Here is a 20,721-nt window from a genome sequence, read left to right as displayed (position 1 = left end):
TAGTCCCAGGGTCCTTAGCTTAGTGATGAGCTTTGAGGGCACGATGGTGTTGAACGCTGAGCTGTAGTCAATGAATAGCATTCTCACATAGGTGTTCCTTTTGTCCAGGGGGGACAGGGCAGTGTTTTGTCCAGGGGGGACAGAGAGTGCAATAGAGATTACATCATCTGTGGATCTGTTGGGGCGATATGCAAATTGGAGTGAGTCTAGAGTTTCTGGGATAATGGTGTTCATGTGAGCCATGACCAGCCTTTCAAAGCACTTCATAGCTACAGACGTGAGTGCTACGGGTCGGTAGTCATTTAGGCAGGTTACCTTAGTGTTCTTGGGCACAAGGACTATGGTGGTCTCCTTGAAACATGTTGGCATTACAGACTCTTTCAGGGACAGGTTGAAAATGTCAGTGAAGACACTTGCCAGTTAGACAGCGCGTGGTTGGAGTACACGTCCTGGTAATCCGTCTGGCCCTGCGGCCTTGTGAATGTTGACCTGTTTAAAGGTCTTACTCACGTCGGCTACGGAGAACGTGATCACACAGTCGTCCGAAACAGCTGATGCTCTCATGCATGCTTCAGTGTTACTTGCCTCGAATCGAGCATAGAAGTAATTTAGCTCATCTGGTAGACTCGTGTCACTGGGAAGCTTGCAGCTGTGCTTCCCTTTGTAGTCTGTAATAGTTTGCAAGCCCTGCCACATTTGACGCGCGTCGGATGTGGCTGGGTTGGGGTATGTAGGGCTCCCGAGTGGCGCAGCGGTCTAAGGCACTGAATCCCAGTGCTAGAGGTGACACTACAGACACCCTGGTTCGAATCCAGGCTGTATCACAACCGGCCGTGATTGGGAGTCCCACAGGGTGGAGCACAATTGGCCCAGGGCGGTCCGAGTTTGGCTGGTGTAGGCCGTCATTGTAAATAAGAATTTGTTGACCTGTCTAGTTAAATAATGTTTATTTTATTTTATTAAATGTACGTACAGTCACTGTGGAGGCGATGTCATCGATGTACTTAACGATGAAGCCAGTGACTGATGTGGTGTACTCCTCAATGCCATTGGAAGAATTCCGGAACATATTCCAGTCTACGCTAGCAAAACAGTCCTGTAGCTTAGCATCTGCTTCATCTGACCCCTTTCTTATTAAGAGGGAATAAGCAAGACATTCAGAAACCTCCAACCAGGATTTCTGCAAAACAGGGAATTTATTTAAAGTTCACAGAATTTTTCAACCCTGCCACAACAATACTGGCAGATGCACTGACAAAGCATTTCACTATAGTTGAATACCCAGCAAGTCATATGACGCAGCCTGAATTGGTACACAAACACTATAAGTCTAAAACGCAATTACTGTCTGGACTGTATTGAACGTTAAACCATTCCATTATGTGTAGCCTCAAGATTTTATTCAATTTTTTTCCCCATTGTCATGCTTTCATAGGACTTTCTATCTCACTATATAACATGCACAATAAACATGTTTGCTGAGAACGTCACGAAAACTATGCACACTTCAATGGGGCAGAAGGCCGTGTCTTGTTATGATTGTGGATGGGCAGATAGCAAGCGACAACGACAAGAAACTGCCATGTGGTGAATTGTAAGTGGCTTGTTTCAGCTAGTTTTCTCCTGTTCTTGATACCATGTTTTGTTTTGAGGTGTTTTAACTGATTTCACATCGATGCTAACATGGCTAAAATTAGGTATCTAACTAACCAACAACTGTAATGTGAAACAAGTGCTCATTGCGCAACTTTATTTGTGTTCAATAAACATTGGAGACCAAATATAGTTTACATGAAGTCAACAATCTATACCAACCCTGTCTGTTTTGCCCCATAGTTGTGCACGTGTTGGTTTTGTTGCTAAACAACCAATCCGTCTTCAGTCACTGGAGCATGCGCAAAACGGCCACCACAAGGCAAGCATCACTAACCATGACTAAGGGAGACACTGTCACTGACACCCCCTTATTTATTTATCACGTCCCCACCATAAGATGTATTGACACACTGTCTTAGTGTTTTTGATCATGCTTTTGGTCTTCTGAGTTAAGATGGCTATACGTCATCAGCTGACAGGTCTGTGGAACAAGGCCCTCTCCTCATCACACTTTCGTTCATCGTGCACCATTGTCTCTGTCTCTCCTTCTTCTCAGTGCATTTTCTACGGTCTCTTCTGGTTTCTCTTTCTCTCATATTCTTCCATTCTATTATTTCTCTCTCCTTGTCTGTCTATTACTGTCGACTTCTCTTTCTCTGATACACTATTACTATAATCTACTCTCTCTCAATTCAATTTAAGGGCTGTATTGGCATGGGAAACATATGTTTACATTGCCAAAGCAAGTGAAACAGATAATAAACAAAAAATGAACTGTAAACATTACACTTACAAAAATTGCAAAAGACATTTCAAATGTCATATTGTTGTAATGATGTGCAAATAGTTAAAGTACAAAAAGGAAAATGAATCAACATAAATATAGGTTGTATTTACAATGGTGTTTGTTCTTCACTGGTTGCCCTTTTCTTGTGGCAACAGGTCACAAATATTGCTGCTATGATCGCACACTGTGGTATTTCACCCAATAGATATGGGAGTATATCAAAATTGGATTTGTTTTTGTGGGTCTGTGTAATCTGAGGGAAATACAGTTGAAGTCGGAAGTTAACATAGTCATTAAAGAGTGTCATTAAAACTCATTTTTCAACCACTCCCCAAATTTCTTGTTAAAAACTATAGTTTTGGCAAGTCGGTTAGGACATCTACTTTGTGCATGACACAAGTCATTTTTCCAACAATTGTTTACAGACAGATTATTTAACTTATAATTCACTGTATCACAATTCCAGTGGGTCAGAACTTTACATACACTAAGTTGACTATGCCTTTAAACAACTTAGAAAATTCCAGAAAATGATGTCATGGCTCTAGAAGCTTCTGATAGACTAATTGACATAATTTGAGTCAATTGGAGGTGTACCTGTGGATGTATTTCAAGGCCTACCTTCAAGCTCAGTGGCTCTTTGCTTGACATCATGGGAAAATCAAAAAAAATCTAAATTGTACACCTCCACAAGTCTGGTTCATCCTTGGGAGGAATTTGCACACGCATAAAGGTACCACGTTCATCTGCACAAACAATAGTACGTATAAAGCAAGTATAAACACCATAGGACCACGCAGCTGTCATACCACTCAGGAAGGAGACGCGTTCTGTCTCCTAGAGATGAAAGTACTTTGGTGTGAAAGTGCAAATTAATCCCAGAACAACAGCAAAGGACGTTGTGAAGATGCTGGAGGAAACAGGTACAAAAGTATCTATATCCACAGTAAAACAAGTCCTATATCGATATACCCTGAAAGGCCGCTCAGCAAGGAAGAAGCCACTGCTCCAAAATCGGCATAAAAAAGCCAGACTACAGTTTGCAACTGCACATGGGGACAAAGATTGTACTTTTTGTAGAAATGTCCTCTGGTCTGATGAAACAAATATAGAACTGTTTGGCCATAATGACCATTGTTATGTTTGGAGGAAAAAGGGGGAGGCTTGCAAGCTGAAGAACACCATCCCAACCGTGAAGCACTGGGGTGGCAGCATCATTGTGGGGGTGCTTTGCTGCAGGAGGGACTGGTGCACTTCACAAAATAGATGGCATCATGAGGTAGGAAAATTATGTGGATATATTGAAGCAACAAACCAAATTTGTGGGCAGAACTGTAAAAGCGTGTGCGAGCCAGGAGGCCTACAAACCTGACTCAGTTACACCAGCTCTGTCAGGAGGAATGGGCCAAAATTCACCCAACTTATTGTGGTAAGCTTGTGGAAGGCTACCTGAAATGTTTTAGCCAAGTTAAACCATTTAAAGGCAATGCTACCAAATTCTAATTGAGTGTATGTAAACTTCTGACCCACTGGGAATGTGATGAAAGAAATAAAAGCTGAAATAAATTATTCGCTCTACTATTATTCTGACATTGCACATTCTTAAAATAAAGTGGTGATCCTAACTGACCTAAGACAGGGAATTGTTACCAGGAATAAATGTCAGGAATTGTGAAAAACTGAGTTAAAATGTATGTGGCTAAGGTGTATGTAAACATCCGACTTCAACTGTATGTCTCTCTAATATGGTTATACATTTGGCAGGATGTTAGGAAGTGCATCTCAGTTTCCACCTCATTTTGTGGGCAGTGTGCACATAGCCGGTCTTCTCTTGAGAGCCAGCAATGCTATGCTCACTGAGTGTGTAGTCAAAGATTTCCTTAACTTTGGGTCTGTCACTGTGGTCAGGTATTCTACCACTGAACTCTCTGTTTAGGGCCAAATTTTAGTTTGCTCTGTTTTTTGGTAAATTCTTTCAATGTGTCAAGTAATTATCTTTTTGTTTTCTCATGATTTGGTTCTCTCTCTCAACTTTGTTGAGACCAACATGTCCTTATTTCTGCTCAATCCTTCCTTGTTCCCCCTCACTGCTGTTGCATGGTACCCATGGAGGGATTAGAATGTATGGATCAGTTAGTTGGTGGGGACAGTCTCCTCTCCAGTGGCCAGGCTTGGCAACAACTGGGCAAGAGTCAGGTGCTCAGGTCCTGGGAGGCAGGCAAGTAGGATGGGGGAGGAGGATATAGTGGATGGGACGGGGATGGAGGAGGAGACAGTGAAGGAGGATGAGGAGGGCAGACTGCAGAGCCATCATGATGAGGATGGAGGATGGAGAATCAGGCCTGTGCAGTCTCTCTTGCCAGGCCTACTCGCAAGGTTATTTCAGGCCAAGTTTATGCTGCTCTTGTTTTGTACTGACTTGAGCCTTTCTACTCTGAGACGTTTACTTACTTCACTTAATTAATCCACGTCATCTAATTTGGGCCATAAGGCAACAACGAGATCCCTTCACTTTTTCTTGTCCTTCTACTACTAGGTTATTCTATCACATTGTTGTACAAAGTTTGAAGCGCATAAAGGGAGGTGAGAAAAGGTGAGAGGAGATTGATGTATTGAACTGTAACTCATTAGCCACAGTTCTTTTCCTGGGGTTTGATCCACGGGACATGGACACCACTATTGACTGTACCTGGTCACTTTGTTCCACTGATCAAGGCCTGGCACTCAACATGTGGTCAGAATTGACATACCCTGTTCCATTATCAAAGCCTTTTGGAGGGCGAGGGCACACTGGCACCAAAAAGTGCTGATCTCTCCCTCTGACTGATCTAGACTTGAAAGAGGAAGTGTAACATCTACATTATTTATGTGCTCTGGCCCCGATTCCGACCTGAGTTAAAATCCTTAAAAGTCTATTGACGTACCCATGCGTCAATCTAAGTAACATAATAAAAAAATCCCCATCAAAATCTGTCAGTTTAACGAGACATATCTCGTTTTCCACGGCATCTGCCTATGTGGGCCTTCCGCAGGCTACAGCCAATCTACAGCGCTGTTTGTCAGACCATGAGACCTCACGAAAACGTCTGTAACAGCCCGAACCGTTTGGCCTAGAAACTAATATGTCCACTCTATGGGGAGATTTTCACAAACACAATGGTGTTCGCCGTTTTGCTCTAAGACACCCACAAGTGTCCACGGGACTTGTCTGATGGTAACCAATATAAAATAAGAGAGGTATGTAGGTAGTTTTGTGCCAACAAAAATAAGGGGTTATATATGTGTCCAAAAAAATCAAATGTCTCCTAGATATAGGACAGACACTTCAAAACCTTACTGCTTATTATGCATTTTTTGACTGTGTTTTTGCCATTTATGAATGTGATATTCAATACATGTATATGGCCTATAGTAGTAAAGGCCGAATTCAGTATTTTATCCCCCAAAAATTATATATATATTTTTATATCCATGGTATGACCATCTTAAAACAATTCCAACAACAATATGTTAGCCAAACCCTCCCCTAACCTGGACAACCCTGGGCCAATAGTGTGCCGCCTCATGGTCACGACATAGCCCGGGCACAAACCCGGATCTATAGTAATGCCTCTAGCACTGCGATACAGTGCCTTAGACCGCTGCTCCACTCAGGAGGCTCAACCCTGGGTTCATTGCCTGAAAGCGCTTTATCGTCTACATGTATCAATGGAGGTTATGTCAGCAGCTTATGCCCAGTGCTTCTTATTGAATTTGCTGCTTATTTCATTCAATTGTCTGAGTGACCATTACTTATTACAGCCAACTCTATTTTAATGTACCACATCACTCTATCTGAACTCACAGACTGATTAAGCTCGATTTACAAAAGATGCAAATTCAAACACGCAAAGAAAACTGATCCCTATACTCAATGCACCATTATGTTGTTGCAGGATTTCCATTTTAGGACATGATCACAACTCCTCCAGAATCTACCTGTGCCATTCCATCTCTGTGTGTTGCATGGCCCTGGACATGTAAAGAACATATTGAGGTAGGTTGAGGGCAATTCCACAGTATCAGAATTGCGCTGACTCAGATTTTTACTTAAAATGTATGCCAAACCATAGAATTCTATCCACAATGACCAATCTTAACAATTTACACGTACAATTTTTCAGAAGCACATTTACTGGAAGAACTGTGCTGACAATTTTTTTTATGTGACCACGTTTTCCAAAACCTTTGTCAAATATCTGGTCTAAATTAAGATTCAAAGATGTCTGCAGAAAGAATGGGGTGTCAGCTATGACATGACACCTTGACTTTGAAAATATCTATTTTGGTTATTGAACTACAGTTGTAGGTGAAGTGGATTTATCTCCTGTAACAGAATTTCATCATTGGTCCCTGATCTGTACTATACAGAAATGCATAATTATCTGAACCAATCATAGATGTCTATGTTTCAAAAGTTTGGACATCAAAGTACAGAATGGTAGAGTAGAATATAGTCAAGTTGAGTACAGTTTAGTACAATACAGTACAGCAGAGTTCAGTACAGTACTCAACAATCGTGCTCTACTGAACTTTACTCCACTTCATGCTACTCAACTGTACAGTACTGCACTCTACTGTGCTCTACTGTACTGTAATTTACTATAGGCCTACTGTACTGAACTATACTCTACTTTTCTTTATTGTACTGTGCTCTAATGCAGTGGTTCCCAAACTGTGGGAGAGTAAGTTCCCAAACTTACTCTTGAAGGTTGTAATACTAGAATGGACAAGGTGCATTTTGAAATTGGGTAGTGCATCATCAGTTCCTCTTGTCATGTCAGTCATTGCAGACCTTAGAGAGATATTTATAACTTGTCAGAAATGTCCATAACAACTAGCCCATGTCAGAGTTCTTTTAGCCCATAGATAGTTGTCATTTCTTTGTCATTCATATCACATGACTACACATTAGACATGGCAAAATGTATAGAATTGCAAGAAAATGTGCTTTAAAACGGCACAATTTTCTTCTCACCCCATGACAAAATGTGTAGAATTGCAGGAAATAAGCTTTAAACCTGCAAAATTCTGTCCACCAACAAGGGGTGTGAACAGTTTGTTGGTGGGTGCTCAGTGGGTGAAGATGCTGGTTACAGTAAATAGAGAGGGGGCTCATGGGTACAGAAGTAGGGTCTTAATTTGATCATTCTTTATTTTCTGGTAAGAGACAGTTTGTGCTGTTCTGTGAAGGGAGTAGTACACAGCGTTGTACGAGATCTTCAGTTTCTTGGCAATTTCTCGCATGGAATAGCCCTCATTTCTCAGAACAAGAATAGACTGACGAGTTTCAGAGGAAAGATTTTTGTTTCTGGCCATTTTGAGCCTGTAATCGAACCCACAAATGCTGATGCTCCAGATACTCATCTAGTCTAAAGAAGGCCAGTTTTATTGATTCTTTAAATCAGGACAACAGTTTTCAGCTGTGCTAACATAATTGCAAAAGGGTTTTCTAATGATCAATTAGCCTTTTAAAATGATAAACTTGGATTAGCTAACAAAATGTGCCATTGGAACACAGGAGAGATGGTTGCTGATAATGGGCCTGTGTAGATATTCTATAAAAAAAACATCTGCCGTTTCCAGCTCTACAATAGTCATTTACAACATTAACAATGTCTACACTGTGTATTTCTGATCAATCTGATGTTATTTTAATGGACACAATGTGCTTTTCTTTAAAAAACAAGGACATTTCTAAGTGACCCCAAACTTTTGAACAGTAATATATATTTTTCATATACTGTAGATGAATGGGTGTGTCATTGTAATGATAGATGTTCCTCTATAGCTCTCTCTCAGGTTGATATGCATTATGAAAAGCAGTGTAAGTCTGTAAGTGTGGGGTAGGATGTGATGTGTGTCCTTGTGGAGATGTGTGTCATGGTGCAAGTTGAGATGACATTGGTTTGATGGCTGTGTGTGATGGAGTGCTGGCAGGCAGCAGCAGCCTGACCAGAGTAATGAGAAGAGCACAGCCGCAGTTGATACTCCTGGGATGCGTTCCAAATGGCACCCTATTCCCTATATGGTGCACTACTTTTGACCAAAATAGTACACTATCTACGGTACGTGTAGGGAATAGGGTGCCATTTGGGACACCAGCCTAGACATGACGTATCTTCGTTTCCTCCTACATACAATAAAGTAAGGGATTTGAAGGGTGCGCCCGTAACATTTCATTTATCAAGCTTCTTTGAAAACCATGTCACAGTGAATAAGATTTATTGTGTGATGTGTTATGGTCGAATGACACAAACCGTTTTTATTGTCAACAATATTGACCAATGTTTCAGAAAACAGGGAACAGTAAGAAATTAAAAATGTTAAGATGTTGCACATACAAGTGATACTGTACATTCCCCCCGATCTCTCTCTGTCTATTGGTCTAATGTTGACTGCCTGAGGTTGTAAAGGACATGGGGTCCTATCCTCACACTGGCTCTGAGGTCCAACCAATTAGGGGTTTTACCTTGGGATCTGGGAGTACTTAGGGCTTGATCTAGCTGTCAAATCAATAGGGAAAAGACAAGTCTTGAATCCAATTGGATTCCAAGATATTTTAATCGAGTGTCCCCTGAGTGGTATTTCTTTGAAACCCTTGTGGAAGACATTTTGTTCAGACGCATCTGTCTTCGTTACAATGCCAGGTACTAGTGGCAAAAAATATCTGAGATCGGGATCCAGCTGAACTAGTGTAAAAGAAAAGCCATATCAAGGTTTAGATTTCCTGATAGTCATCTTTCAAACCATGACATCCTATGTGTTCTGGACCAGATTTTCTCTGACTTAAACTGATTTAAGTCAATGATATTGACTCCATATTATCAATATATGTTATTGACTCCACAGCACTGGAAATCCTGCTGCATTGCGGCCCTATACAGCCCACCCAGATGATAGACGCCTTACGCCTTAACCACACCGACAGCGTCATTGCGCAAAATAAGATGCAGCATCAAATGGATGTGTGCAACAAAAGTTCAGCATTCAACTTCTGCTACCATTTCTGTCAAGCCGTCTACGCAATACAGTTTGATGCATACGTAAATCCAACATATGTACCACACAGAATGCACTGCAACTACCTCTGCAACGCAATGCTGCAAGACAAACGCAGCTTTCCATTGGAAATGAATGTACTTCTGGTGTACCGAAATGCTGTCGGTGTGATCAAGGCTTAAGAATGCTTTCATGTTTCATGCAATTAAAATATAAAAAAATGTATGGTTGTTATTGTGGTTAACCTTTCTTAGATTCTCTCTATCACACACACACACACACACACACACACACACACACACACACACACACACACACACACACACACACACACACACACACACACACACACCGACCGAGGTGAGCATGAGGTTTAAACACCCTCCTTACCTCAGAGGGCTGCTTGGTTTCCTTGACAACATGGAGGCAAACGGTTGTGCTCAGTTCCTTGGGAGCATTGGGATCATGTTCGGTTCAATCACCAATAAACTCGATTTATCCCTGTTTTCTCTGCGGTGCTGAAAGCTCACTGCATTACGAATTCCACTAGCAAAATTCTAGCATCCCTTCCAAGGCCTGGAGGGCATGCAGGTTTCTGAACTTCATTATTTTACTCTACTAAATATCCTGTTTGTTGATTGGTGGTCTTAAGAGCATCATCCAGTGTTATAGTATTCTTATAAGAGGCAGCATACCCTCGGGCAAAGCTGGCTGTATAATTATGTGATGATTGTAATGACATCATTCAAGCAGTTTTGCATGTAGGGTAACTTAGGCCTAGAACCAAGTGTCTATTTCGTGATCTAATTTCTTCCATTTTAGGATGAAGAAAAATATCAACAATATTGCATTACAGAACCTATGTGAAAGGGTCTTAACCGAAGTCCTGCAGTGCGTCATTATAGACGCAATGATAGTCACGTCTATTACTGTAAAAGCGTGTAATAAATAAATCATTCTCTCTATTATTCTGATTCACATTCTTAAAAAAAAGTGGTGATCCTAACTGACCTAAGACAGGGAATATTTACTAGGATTAAATGTCAGGAATTGTGAAAAATTTTGTTTAAATGTATTTGGCTAAGGTGTATGTAAACTTCTGACTTCAACTGTATGTTTAACCCCAAACACACATGTAAACAGAACCTCAGTTGTGCATGCTTACCAGACTGACAGCGTAGGTGTTACAAACACGTCGAATAAGTTTCAGCTCCGGCATTATTTAGATTCTCTGCCATTTAGAAATTTGTGACTCGTTTCAGGAAACTAGGCTAATGTCTCGAGTCACTACTTCACAGGAGAGCCATCTGAATGTAAACTTTTATTTTTTTATCAAAATGTGTTTTTTTGGCAGAAATGCCTTTTGGAACATGTGAACTTTCATGTGCCTTAATAACAGACTTGTATGCCATCTGTAAATATGAATGAATTGTTAAATTACAAGCCGAGTTGGTTTAGCCACAGAAGAAGACAGCAACCTTCCCACTAGCCATGATTGGCTGAGATAATGAGTGGGCTGAACATGCCGAGAGATGAGTTCGGATTGGTCTGCCATATAGCACACTTTTGTGTATTTGAGCTAGTCATTATGTATAGATAATCCTGTATAACGCAGCTTTTTTATTTATTGCGTAGTAGAACTGCATAAGTGTTGCTCTCCACTTTCTGGATGACCGAATTTTGAAATAAGTGGAATTCGACTATGATAGCTAAGGAGATGGAGAAAACACCTGTCTCCGAATTACATCTTCAAACTAAGGAAAACCATGGCATTTGTGACAGGGAGAAGCGTCCGTCTATGATGTATACGGGTAAGATAGTCTATCTAGCTACATTTTCAGATATTACAAATGTAATTGTTTTTATTTTTTATTATATATATTTTTTAAATGCTCCCCTTTTTTCTCCGCAATTTCGTGGTATCCAATTGGTAGTAGTTATTGTCTTGTCTCATCGCTGCAACTCCCGTACGGACTCGGGAGAGACGAAGGTCGAGAGCCATGCGTCCTCCAAAACACAACCCAACCAAGCCGCACTGCTTCTTGACACAATGCCCATCCAACCTGTAAGCCAGCCGCACCAATGTGTCGGTGGAAACACGTACACCTGGCGACCGTGTCAGCGTGCACTGCGCCCGGCCCGCCACAGGAGTCACTAGTGCGCGATGAGACAAGGATATCCCTGCCGACCAAACCCTCCCTAACCCTGACGACGCTGGGCCAATTGTGCGCCGCCCCATGTGCCTCCCGATCGCGGCCGGCTGTGACAGAGCACATTTAACATTTTGACAGAAAATGTTTTAATTTCAAGTTAAAGTGTACTGTTTAGCTAGCTAATGTTAGCTGGCTGGCTTGCTATCTAATGTTACGTATATAATCTTATTATTTGTATCTCAGAGCCATTTGCTTTGCTAGTTATAGCCTAATGTTAGCTAGCTAACATTGAACCTGGTTGGTTAGCTACCTGCAGATTCATGCAGGGTAGTAACGTCATGAGTTGGGATTATGCTTCATTGTTTACCTAGTTAGCTAGCTGAACGTTTTAACAAAATACTCCACTATGTAAGTAACCATTTCAATAGAATGTCACTGTGACAACTGTTGATAGACGTAGCTGGTAAGTTCGCTCTATCTACTCTGAATTCAGAGCACTCTCGTCTGAGTGAGTCAGAGTGCAGAATAACTGATGAATTTACGAACGCTCAACACCTGTTGAATATGGCCGGTGTCAGTAAACATTGGCAAAAAAGCGTAAATTGTTGCCAGCAGCACAGTTGCAGTCACCAACTCTCTGGATAACATAAAAACAGCCGAAACCAGCTCTGCTAGGGCGGGTAAAATGGTCAGTGAGCTGTTCTCTCATTTGTGTCTGGAAGTAGCTAGCTAATGTTAGCCAGTTAGCTTGGGTGCTTGACTGTTGTTGTTAGGACAGAACGCTCGGATCAACCCTTAAAGAGATGGGTGGGGCTAAAGCTTAAGAGGGTGTGAACGAGGCTGAATCGGTGTAGACGAAGAAGAGCTCTCCAGTTGGTACCATAACATTCAAAGGCCATTTTATCAAAAGTTAGGTTACAAGTTTATCAACTTTCAGAATTACTTTCCCATTGTTTCTCATGCAGTGTATGACATACCATTTTGTAGTTCTGTGTCTCTGCTTTTATACAATCTAAAAAACACCATTGGAAATGTTGCTACTTAAGACCGAATCAAGGCGGTCTGTCACATTTATAATCCAAATATGAGCTGACTGATCAACACAGTGTCAAATTACTTTTCAGTGTGTTCATAAAATCTGAAATCGCCATCCACAAGTAAAACGTAGTCGGGGGGCTCCACACGCTGCACCAGGTTAAAACAACATCAGAATCATTGCTTGTTCATGCAACTTGCTGTGTGCCTGCCTGGTTTCATGGACTAGACATAACATAGTAAATATAAATGAGTATGATATGGTACGTTTCTTATGGTTACATAAGACATAAGGTTACTTAAAGGAGAATTTTCCTAAAGTAAATTTAACTTTTTATGTAAATGGCATGTTATAGAAGAGTCCAGACACTTTTTTGTGATATGGCTTGTTTTTGAGAAACTTACCGCTGCTGCGAATCCCTTCCTCATTGCTTGTTGTGCAGTATCAGGGCACGCAGAAGAAAAAAACACCCAAATACGTCTTTTTAGAAACAGACACGCTGTCAGTATAGCAATATAAGTCTTTAGATGTTTTACACATGTTTCTGTCGGCCGAGAGTTAGCTAAATATGACCGCTTTTGTTACATCAAGTTTGGAAAACCCTGCCCTACGGTACTGCCCAGTGGCACAGTGATTTATGGCAGAGTGGCGGATTGTGGGAATGCACCTGTCATGGAGAAATGCAAACACCAGATGGTTGACAGAGAGCCGGGCCATCTGTGCTTGTTGATGTCCTCCTCCCACTGTAACATCCAACCCCTCCACTGTGTGATGTCAGAGTACGTTGTCCCGTGGAACATTCGGATGACTACCTCCAAATCAGCTCGCATCTGACGCACCAGGGCTGTCCCCTTTGTGTTTCCCAAGTTGTTTCCACCGAGATGTGTAGGCAGGTTGCTTAGGATTAAAATTTTCTCAAACAGCCTATTTTATACTCTGAGGGATAATGAACTTTACAGTGTCCTGCTATTACAATTATGTATACGAGATAGATAGATAAATAGATATAGTACCAGCCAAAAGTTTGGACACACCTACTCATTCAAGGGTTTTAAATGTTTTATATTTTCTATATTGTAGAATAATAGTGAAGACATCAAAACTATGAAATAACACATGGTATCATATAGTAACCAAATAAAAGTGTAAAACGTATCTTACATTCTTCAAAGTAGCCACCCTTTGCATTGACAGCTTTGCACACTTTGCAATCTCTCAACCAGCTTCACCTGGATTGCTTTTCCAACTGTCTTGAAGGAGTTCTCACATATGCTGAAAACTCGTTGGCTGTTTTTCCTTCCCTCTGCGGTCCAACTCATCCCAAACCATGTCAATTGGGTTGAGGTCAGGTGATTGTGGAGGCTAAGTCATCTGATGCAGCACTCCATCACTCTCCTTCTTGGTCAAATAGCCCTTACACAGCCTGGAGGTGTGTTGGGTCATTGTCCTGTTGAAGAACAAATGATAGTCCCACCAAGCGCAAACCAGATGGGATGGTATGCTGTGGTAGCCATGCTGGTTAAGTGTACCTTGAATTCTAAATAAATCACAGACAGTGTCACCAGCAAAGCACTCCCACACCATCACACCTCCTCCTCCATGCATCACGGTGGGAACCGCACTTGCAGAGATAATCCATTCACCTACTCTGCATCTCACAAAGACACGGCGGTTGGAACCAAAAATTGAAAATTTGGACTCATCAGACTAAAGGACAGATTTGCACCGGTCTAATGTCCATTTCTCGTGTTTCATGGCCCAAACAAGTCTCTTCTTATTGGTGTCCTTTAGTAGTGGTTTCTTTACAGCAATTAAACCATGAAGGCCTGATTCACGCAGTCTCCTCTGAACAGTTGATGTGGAGATGTGTCTGTTACTTGAACTCTGTGAAGCATTTACTCGGCCTGCAATCTGAGGTGCAATTAACAATAACGAACTTATCCTCTGCAGCAGAGGTACCTCGGTGTCTTCCTTTCTTGTGGCGGCACTCGTAAGAGCCAGTTTCATCATAGCGCTTGATGGTTTTTGCGACTGCATTTGAAGAAACTTTCAAACTTCTTTTAAATGTTCTGTATTATCTGACCTTCATGTCTTAAAGTAATGATGGACTGTCTTTTGTCTTTGCTTATTTTAGCTGTTCTTGCCAAAGTATAATATGCTGCAAAATTTTAAATTGTGTTTTTTACATTGGATAAATGCAGACACACAGAGCTACAATGTCAGGATCGTTGTATGGTGGAAGAGAGGAGGACCAAGGCGCAGCGTGAAGTGAATACATACTACGTTTAATGACACGAAACAAAGAACACTTGACAAACTAAACAAAACAACAAACCGACGAACGTGAAAAAAAAAAAGCTAAAGCTAAACAGTGCAGACACAGGCAACTGACATAGACATAGACAATCACCCACAAACTACCTAATGAATATGGCTGCCTAAATATGGTTCCCAATCAGAGACAACGATAGACAGCTGTCTCTAATTGAGAACCAATCTAGGCAACCACAGACATACATACACCTAGACTAGACACTACCCCATAAACATACAAAACCCCTAGACAATACAAAACACATACATCCCCCATGTCACACCCTGACCTAACTAAAATAATAAACAAAACAAAGATAACTAAGGCCAGGGCGTGACAGTACCCCCCTCCAAAGGTGCGTACTCCGGCCGCAAAATCTGACACAGAAGGGGAGGGTCCGGGTGGGCCTTCTTACGGCGGCAGATCGGGTGCGGGACGTGGACCCCACTCTACCATAGTCAATACCCGCTTTGGTGGCGCCTCTGGAGCGGGGACCCTTACAGCGAGTCCCGGACTGAAGACCATCCTAGAGGGCGCCACTGGATGGAGGGGCAGCTCCGGACTGAGGGGCAGCTCCGGACTGAGGGGCGGCTCTGGCGGCCCCTGACTGGCGGGCGGCTCTGGCGGCTCCTGACTGGCGGGCGGCTCTGGTGGCTCCTGACTGGCGGGCGGCTCCTGACTGACGGACGGCTCTGACGGCTCAGGACAGACGGGCGGCTCAGGCGGCGCATGTTACACCCTGACCTAACTAAAATAATAAAGAAAACAAAGATAACTAAGAGCTTTCAGAGCGCACACTGGATGCTCTGGCCGATGAGTAGGGTTGATCCGAGCGTTCTGCCCTCAAGCACCTAAGCTAACTGGCTAACATTGGCTAGCTTGCTAGCTACTAACAGACACAAATGAGAGAACACCCCACTCTGACCATTTTACTCACCCAGCAGAACTGGTTATGCTGTTTTCATGTTATCCAGAGCATTGGTGACTAACTGTGCTGCTGGTAACAATTTAATTACACTTTTTTTGCCGTATTCAACAGGTTTTAAGCATTCGTAAATTCATCAATTATTCTGCCCTCTGGCACAATCAGACGAGAGCGCTCTGAAAATCGGAGTAGATGGCCAGACTGAATTTACGAACGCACCCGAAATGGTTACTTGCATAGTAGAGTATTTTGTTTTTGATAGCTAACAGTACACTTTGACTTGAAATGTAACCACTGTCAAAATTAGAAACGTTTAACATCTTAAAATGTAGCTCGACTATCTTACCTTTATACATCATGGATGGATGCGTCCCCCTGTCACGGATGCCATGGTTGCCCTTAGTTTAAAGATGTAATCCAGAGAAAGGTGTTTTCTCCATCTCCTTAGCTATCATACTCGAATTCCACTGATTTCAAAACTCTTTCTGGAGGACCGAGTGTCGCTGCGACAACTGGCATTTTGATAAAAAAAATGTTTTTTTAATGTTTACGTTCAAACTGCTCTCCTGTGAAGTAGTGACCGGCGGCATACGCCTAGTTTCCTGAAACAAGTCACATATGGACTTGATATTTTAGCTACTAGGGCTATCTTCTACCTTGCCCCAACACAATTGATTGGCTCAAACGCATTAAGATGGAAAGAAATTCCACAAATGTACTTTTAACAAGGCACACCTATTAATTGAAATGGGTTCCAAGTGACTACCTCATGAAGCTGGTTGAGAGAATGTCAAGAGTGTGCAAAGCTGTCATCAAGGCAAAGGGTGGCTACTTTGAAGAATCTGAAATATATTTTGATTTGTTTAACACTTTTGGTTACTACATGATTCCATGTGTCATTTCATAGTTTTGATGTCTTCACTATTATTCTACAATGTAGAAAATAGTGAAAATAGATAATAACCCTTGAATGAGTAGGTGTGTCCAAACCTTTGACTGGTACTGTACATCAAATTCCTCAAAGAAATGGTTAATTGATCCCAAAATCAACATTTTGCAATGGCCATCTCAGTCACCGGACTTGAATCGCATTGAAAACATGTGATCTGAATTGAAGGCGGCATTCCATAAGCACAGACAAAGTATATCAAGGATCAGGAAAGATTCTGCTTGGATGAATAGTCTAAGATCCTGCCCAATGTGTTCTCTAATCTCATAAAATGTCGTCGCAAGGGGAGGGTGCCTGAGACAACAGGGGTGACAATAATTTTGACCCCTATATTTCTGAGAAATGTTTTTTTATCATGTTAAACTAAATATATTGCTCTGAGCAATTGTATTAGTACAAATATATATATATATATATATATATATATATATATATATAATATTGCTCAGTATTTGAATGATTTATTTTATACAGTCAAGTGTGCTAATTTCAGACCTGGCTGTATGTCCTGCCTGATTTAGAGATGTCAAAATAATAGAAGCAGGGACATAACACATGAGGCGGTGTCATAGTCAAATGTGTTTACAATACAAGCTTCCAATAACACTAAATATTCATCACACACTGTTATTTACTATAAAGAGATGCATTTTTAAGATGCTTTTGACAGTTGGTTATTGTCATCCATATTTACTGCACATTAAACACTTATCACAAAACATTAGGCAAAATGTCTCTGTACACCTCCATCCCCAAGCCCTCTCCAGCAGTACAGCTCTGTAGCTCCTCTCACATCTCCACCAAACAACCAAGAATGAATGATTTATATCAGTTGTGATAAGGAATTTTGTAAAAGAAGCAGAACACAAATCTCTATGCAAAGCCTATGAATAGTTCAACATAAACCTAAGGGAGAGAGGAGGAGATGGGGCTATGACTATAGCCTACTACTGTGTATTAAAAGTATCTTTTCAGTATTGCAGTAAAATGAGCACAGCCACTGGCGTACCACACTGCCCCGCAGCCCCCGCAGGAATGAAGAATTAGAATGGACATGAACATACATATGATTGGATAAGGTTGGCCACTTTGGTCAGGGAGTTGATCAATCATGGTTTGCCAGTGCTGTGATAAGTTGTGTAAAAAAAATATTCAAATTCATTAATCTGCACTGTATGTTTGTTAGCTAATGTAGCTAGCCAGTTTTATAGGAATGATTCCATAAATCTTTCAAATTAACTGCCAATATGGCAATATCCCATTCAAACAATGCAGTCAATCCACAACCATACACTGGCTGAAATCAGTTGATGATGGGATTTAGATAAGTTGTAAATGCAGCCGGTACTGGTATTTTATCATATAATAGCACTCTCAACATTCCAATATTTTTTTTGACATTTGTGGTCTGTTTACATGTATTTTAGAGGCTATTTATACAGAAAATTGGTATAAAACCTGTATAAAGTGTATTTATGATTATATGACAACATTTTAGGTTGACAATAATTCTATTACACAATTTCTGATATATCAACTGCCTTTGTTTAATTTCCTGCATAAATCAAATCAGGATTATGCCACTGTCATGCCTCTAGCTAAAAAGTAGTAAGTTGTTGCTAATTAGCGAAAATGCTTAAGTTGTCCATGATGAGATTTGAACTGGCAATATGTGTAGAATTGCAGGAAATTTGCTTTAAATATGCCAAATTCTCTACGCCTCATTGCAAAATGTATAGAACAACATGAGATTAACTAATACAACTGCACATTTTCCTTTCTGCCCAATGGCAATATGTGTAAAATTGCAGGAAATGAGCGTTAACACTATAACTGCCAAGATGGTCAATGTGACCATTTCCAATTTTGTAATTTCATTAACTTAATTTAAATAAAAACCTAGAACCCAGCTGTCCCTGGCTTTTCCTAAACTGGTATATTTTACACTCTAGCAGTACTTTCAGACAAATATCATAAAAGACAAAAACTTTTGGAGTACCAATAGCCACCATTTAACTAGAAAAGTCTGGCCTAATTGGACACGACTTTGTGCCAATGTCATTTGGTTGTGTTTATGAAGGAGTTAGGTAACATTAGAATAGGCCTATGAAATGTAAATATTTGAAAGAAAGTTAGTTCATTAGTTTGTTACTGTTGGATATGTAAAATGAAAAACCACAAAAAACAGAATTTCAAGTGTAAAATATATTGTATTAGTGGAGTGCCTTTTTACAACTATGGAACAAAACGCATGTGCTTTGAAACACAGTAAAAAAAAAAAACATTCTATCACTGGATTCAAACATGCAAGCTTTTGAATCAGAGGCAGATGCTTACTCCCCTCCACCATCCACATTGACAATGCCCTAGCAAAACCAAAACCCCCTTGAAGGTAGCAGCACTCACTGTTGCCCCTAGTGGCCGCTTTCCACGTCATCTCCCGACGTCCTCAGGCGTGGATGGACGTCAAATACTGACTTGTATCACAGGCGACCTGGTTGGATTTAAAAGTTACTTTTTCTCTAGAAATTTTCTCTAGAAATTATCAATTTCATGGACAGGTAGAGGGAAGAACCTGGAAAAATAACACAGATTGTGACTAATACAGCAGGTCAGTGGGGTCACACCATAAAAGCAGTTCAGTAACTGCAGCAGTTAGCCTAATCATAAAGGATAATTGTTGCAAGGAAGAGACAGTAGGTTAAACCATCATGTCTCAGAGTTTGATGATAATAAGGTAAGGCACCCAATAACAGAAAAACGTGGGAGGAGAACCAACAGACAAAAGAAGCATGATTGCATTGAATTATAACTGATCAGTGAGTGGGATGGTGATGCAGTCTGTTGGTTATGCATGAGTCTGCAAAACCTAAATAAATGATCTATAAACACTAGGGAGCCTTGTCAGAAACAAATATCAAATCATTTGTTTCCATCCAACCTGTATTTTATTTAGCCTTTACAATAGTTTCAGTACAGTACAGAGGAACTGACGATATTATCCTGCATAATCATTTATTTTAACAATAACTCAGTCTATATGACATACAGTAACCAGGTGAACACTGACCCAGGGTGACCAGTTAACTAGAGCATGGCAGGTGTTGAAGTGTCAGTGCATACATCAAATCTTAAAGAGGTGTGAGTGCTGTTGAGCCAGAGAAAGCTTGCTTTCCAAATCCCCCACCACCACCTCTATGCTCTGTGAGTGGCACACTGACAGAGAAAGTGGTAGTGGTAGGAACTGTGGGTAATTGAATGACAGTACGGCTGGCTGGGTAAAAAGCAGAGTACAGACATCTGGGAAACGTTGCGCTGCTCTCTTGCTTGTTAGAGACTCAACTCAGCACTGTCGTACATGCCGTCATGTGTCCTCTCTTGACATTGATCAACCACTACTGCTGGTACTACCAACATTGATACAGTTGCTACAGTAATAAGTAGGATGGTGGTAATAATAACATAACTTTTTGTAATCTTCATACAGCATGACCACCACTGTCTAGTGAGAGTTCCAGAACCCTGGTGGCAACCCTGTGTGTTGCATGGCCAGAGGTCACTGTTAAACAGCCCAGGCTGACCGCTAGAGAGAGGTGGATGATCTGTGTGAATGGAGATCTGGCCTGATATACTGGCCCTGATGTACGGTGGGCATGAGGTGGCTGGGCTGTGTGGACATGGTGTGGACAGTGTCAGGCCTGGCAGGTCAGAGCCAGAGATGGGCCTCATCAGATCCTATTATAATTATAGGGCCAGGGGCAGTGGTGCCAGATCCCTCTGTTATGACATGTGTGCTGTAGCAAAGGGCACACTGAACACCGCTGTACAGATAGACATCGTTAATCTGATCCAGTGTGCACAGAAAACAGCAACGGAGAGGGAGAAACATTGTAGTAAAATATGCTGTGATAATCCCTTGC

The 20,721-nt window shown here is 41.3% G+C and overlaps 2 protein-coding genes across 8 annotated transcripts in view; one reads left to right on the top strand and one right to left on the bottom strand.

The window, feature by feature from the left end:
* The window catches only part of LOC129861435 (uncharacterized protein KIAA1755-like), a 127,393-nt gene extending 118,034 nt beyond the window's left edge, over nt 1–9,359 (bottom strand). The window contains exon 1 of the mRNA XM_055932817.1: nt 9,315–9,359. Coding sequence (XP_055788792.1) covers nt 9,315–9,359 — 45 coding nt within the window. The remainder of the gene's footprint in view (nt 1–9,314) is intronic.
* The window catches only part of LOC129860845 (disks large-associated protein 4-like), a 159,725-nt gene that overhangs the window by 46,769 nt on the left and 92,235 nt on the right, over nt 1–20,721 (top strand). For 2 of the 7 annotated variants that reach the window (XM_055931687.1, XM_055931686.1), the window contains exon 2: nt 6,319–6,419. The exons of the other annotated variants lie outside the window; for them this stretch is intronic. The gene's annotated coding sequence lies outside the window, so the exon portion shown is untranslated. The remainder of the gene's footprint in view (nt 1–6,318; nt 6,420–20,721) is intronic. 7 annotated transcript variants of the gene reach the window in all.

The sequence above is a fragment of the Salvelinus fontinalis genome, chromosome 8, assembly GCF_029448725.1.
Source record: "Salvelinus fontinalis isolate EN_2023a chromosome 8, ASM2944872v1, whole genome shotgun sequence".
Taxonomy (NCBI): domain Eukaryota; kingdom Metazoa; phylum Chordata; class Actinopteri; order Salmoniformes; family Salmonidae; genus Salvelinus; species Salvelinus fontinalis.
The sequence above is the reverse complement of the archived record's forward strand: the minus strand, read 5'-3'. Positions and strand labels throughout refer to the sequence as shown.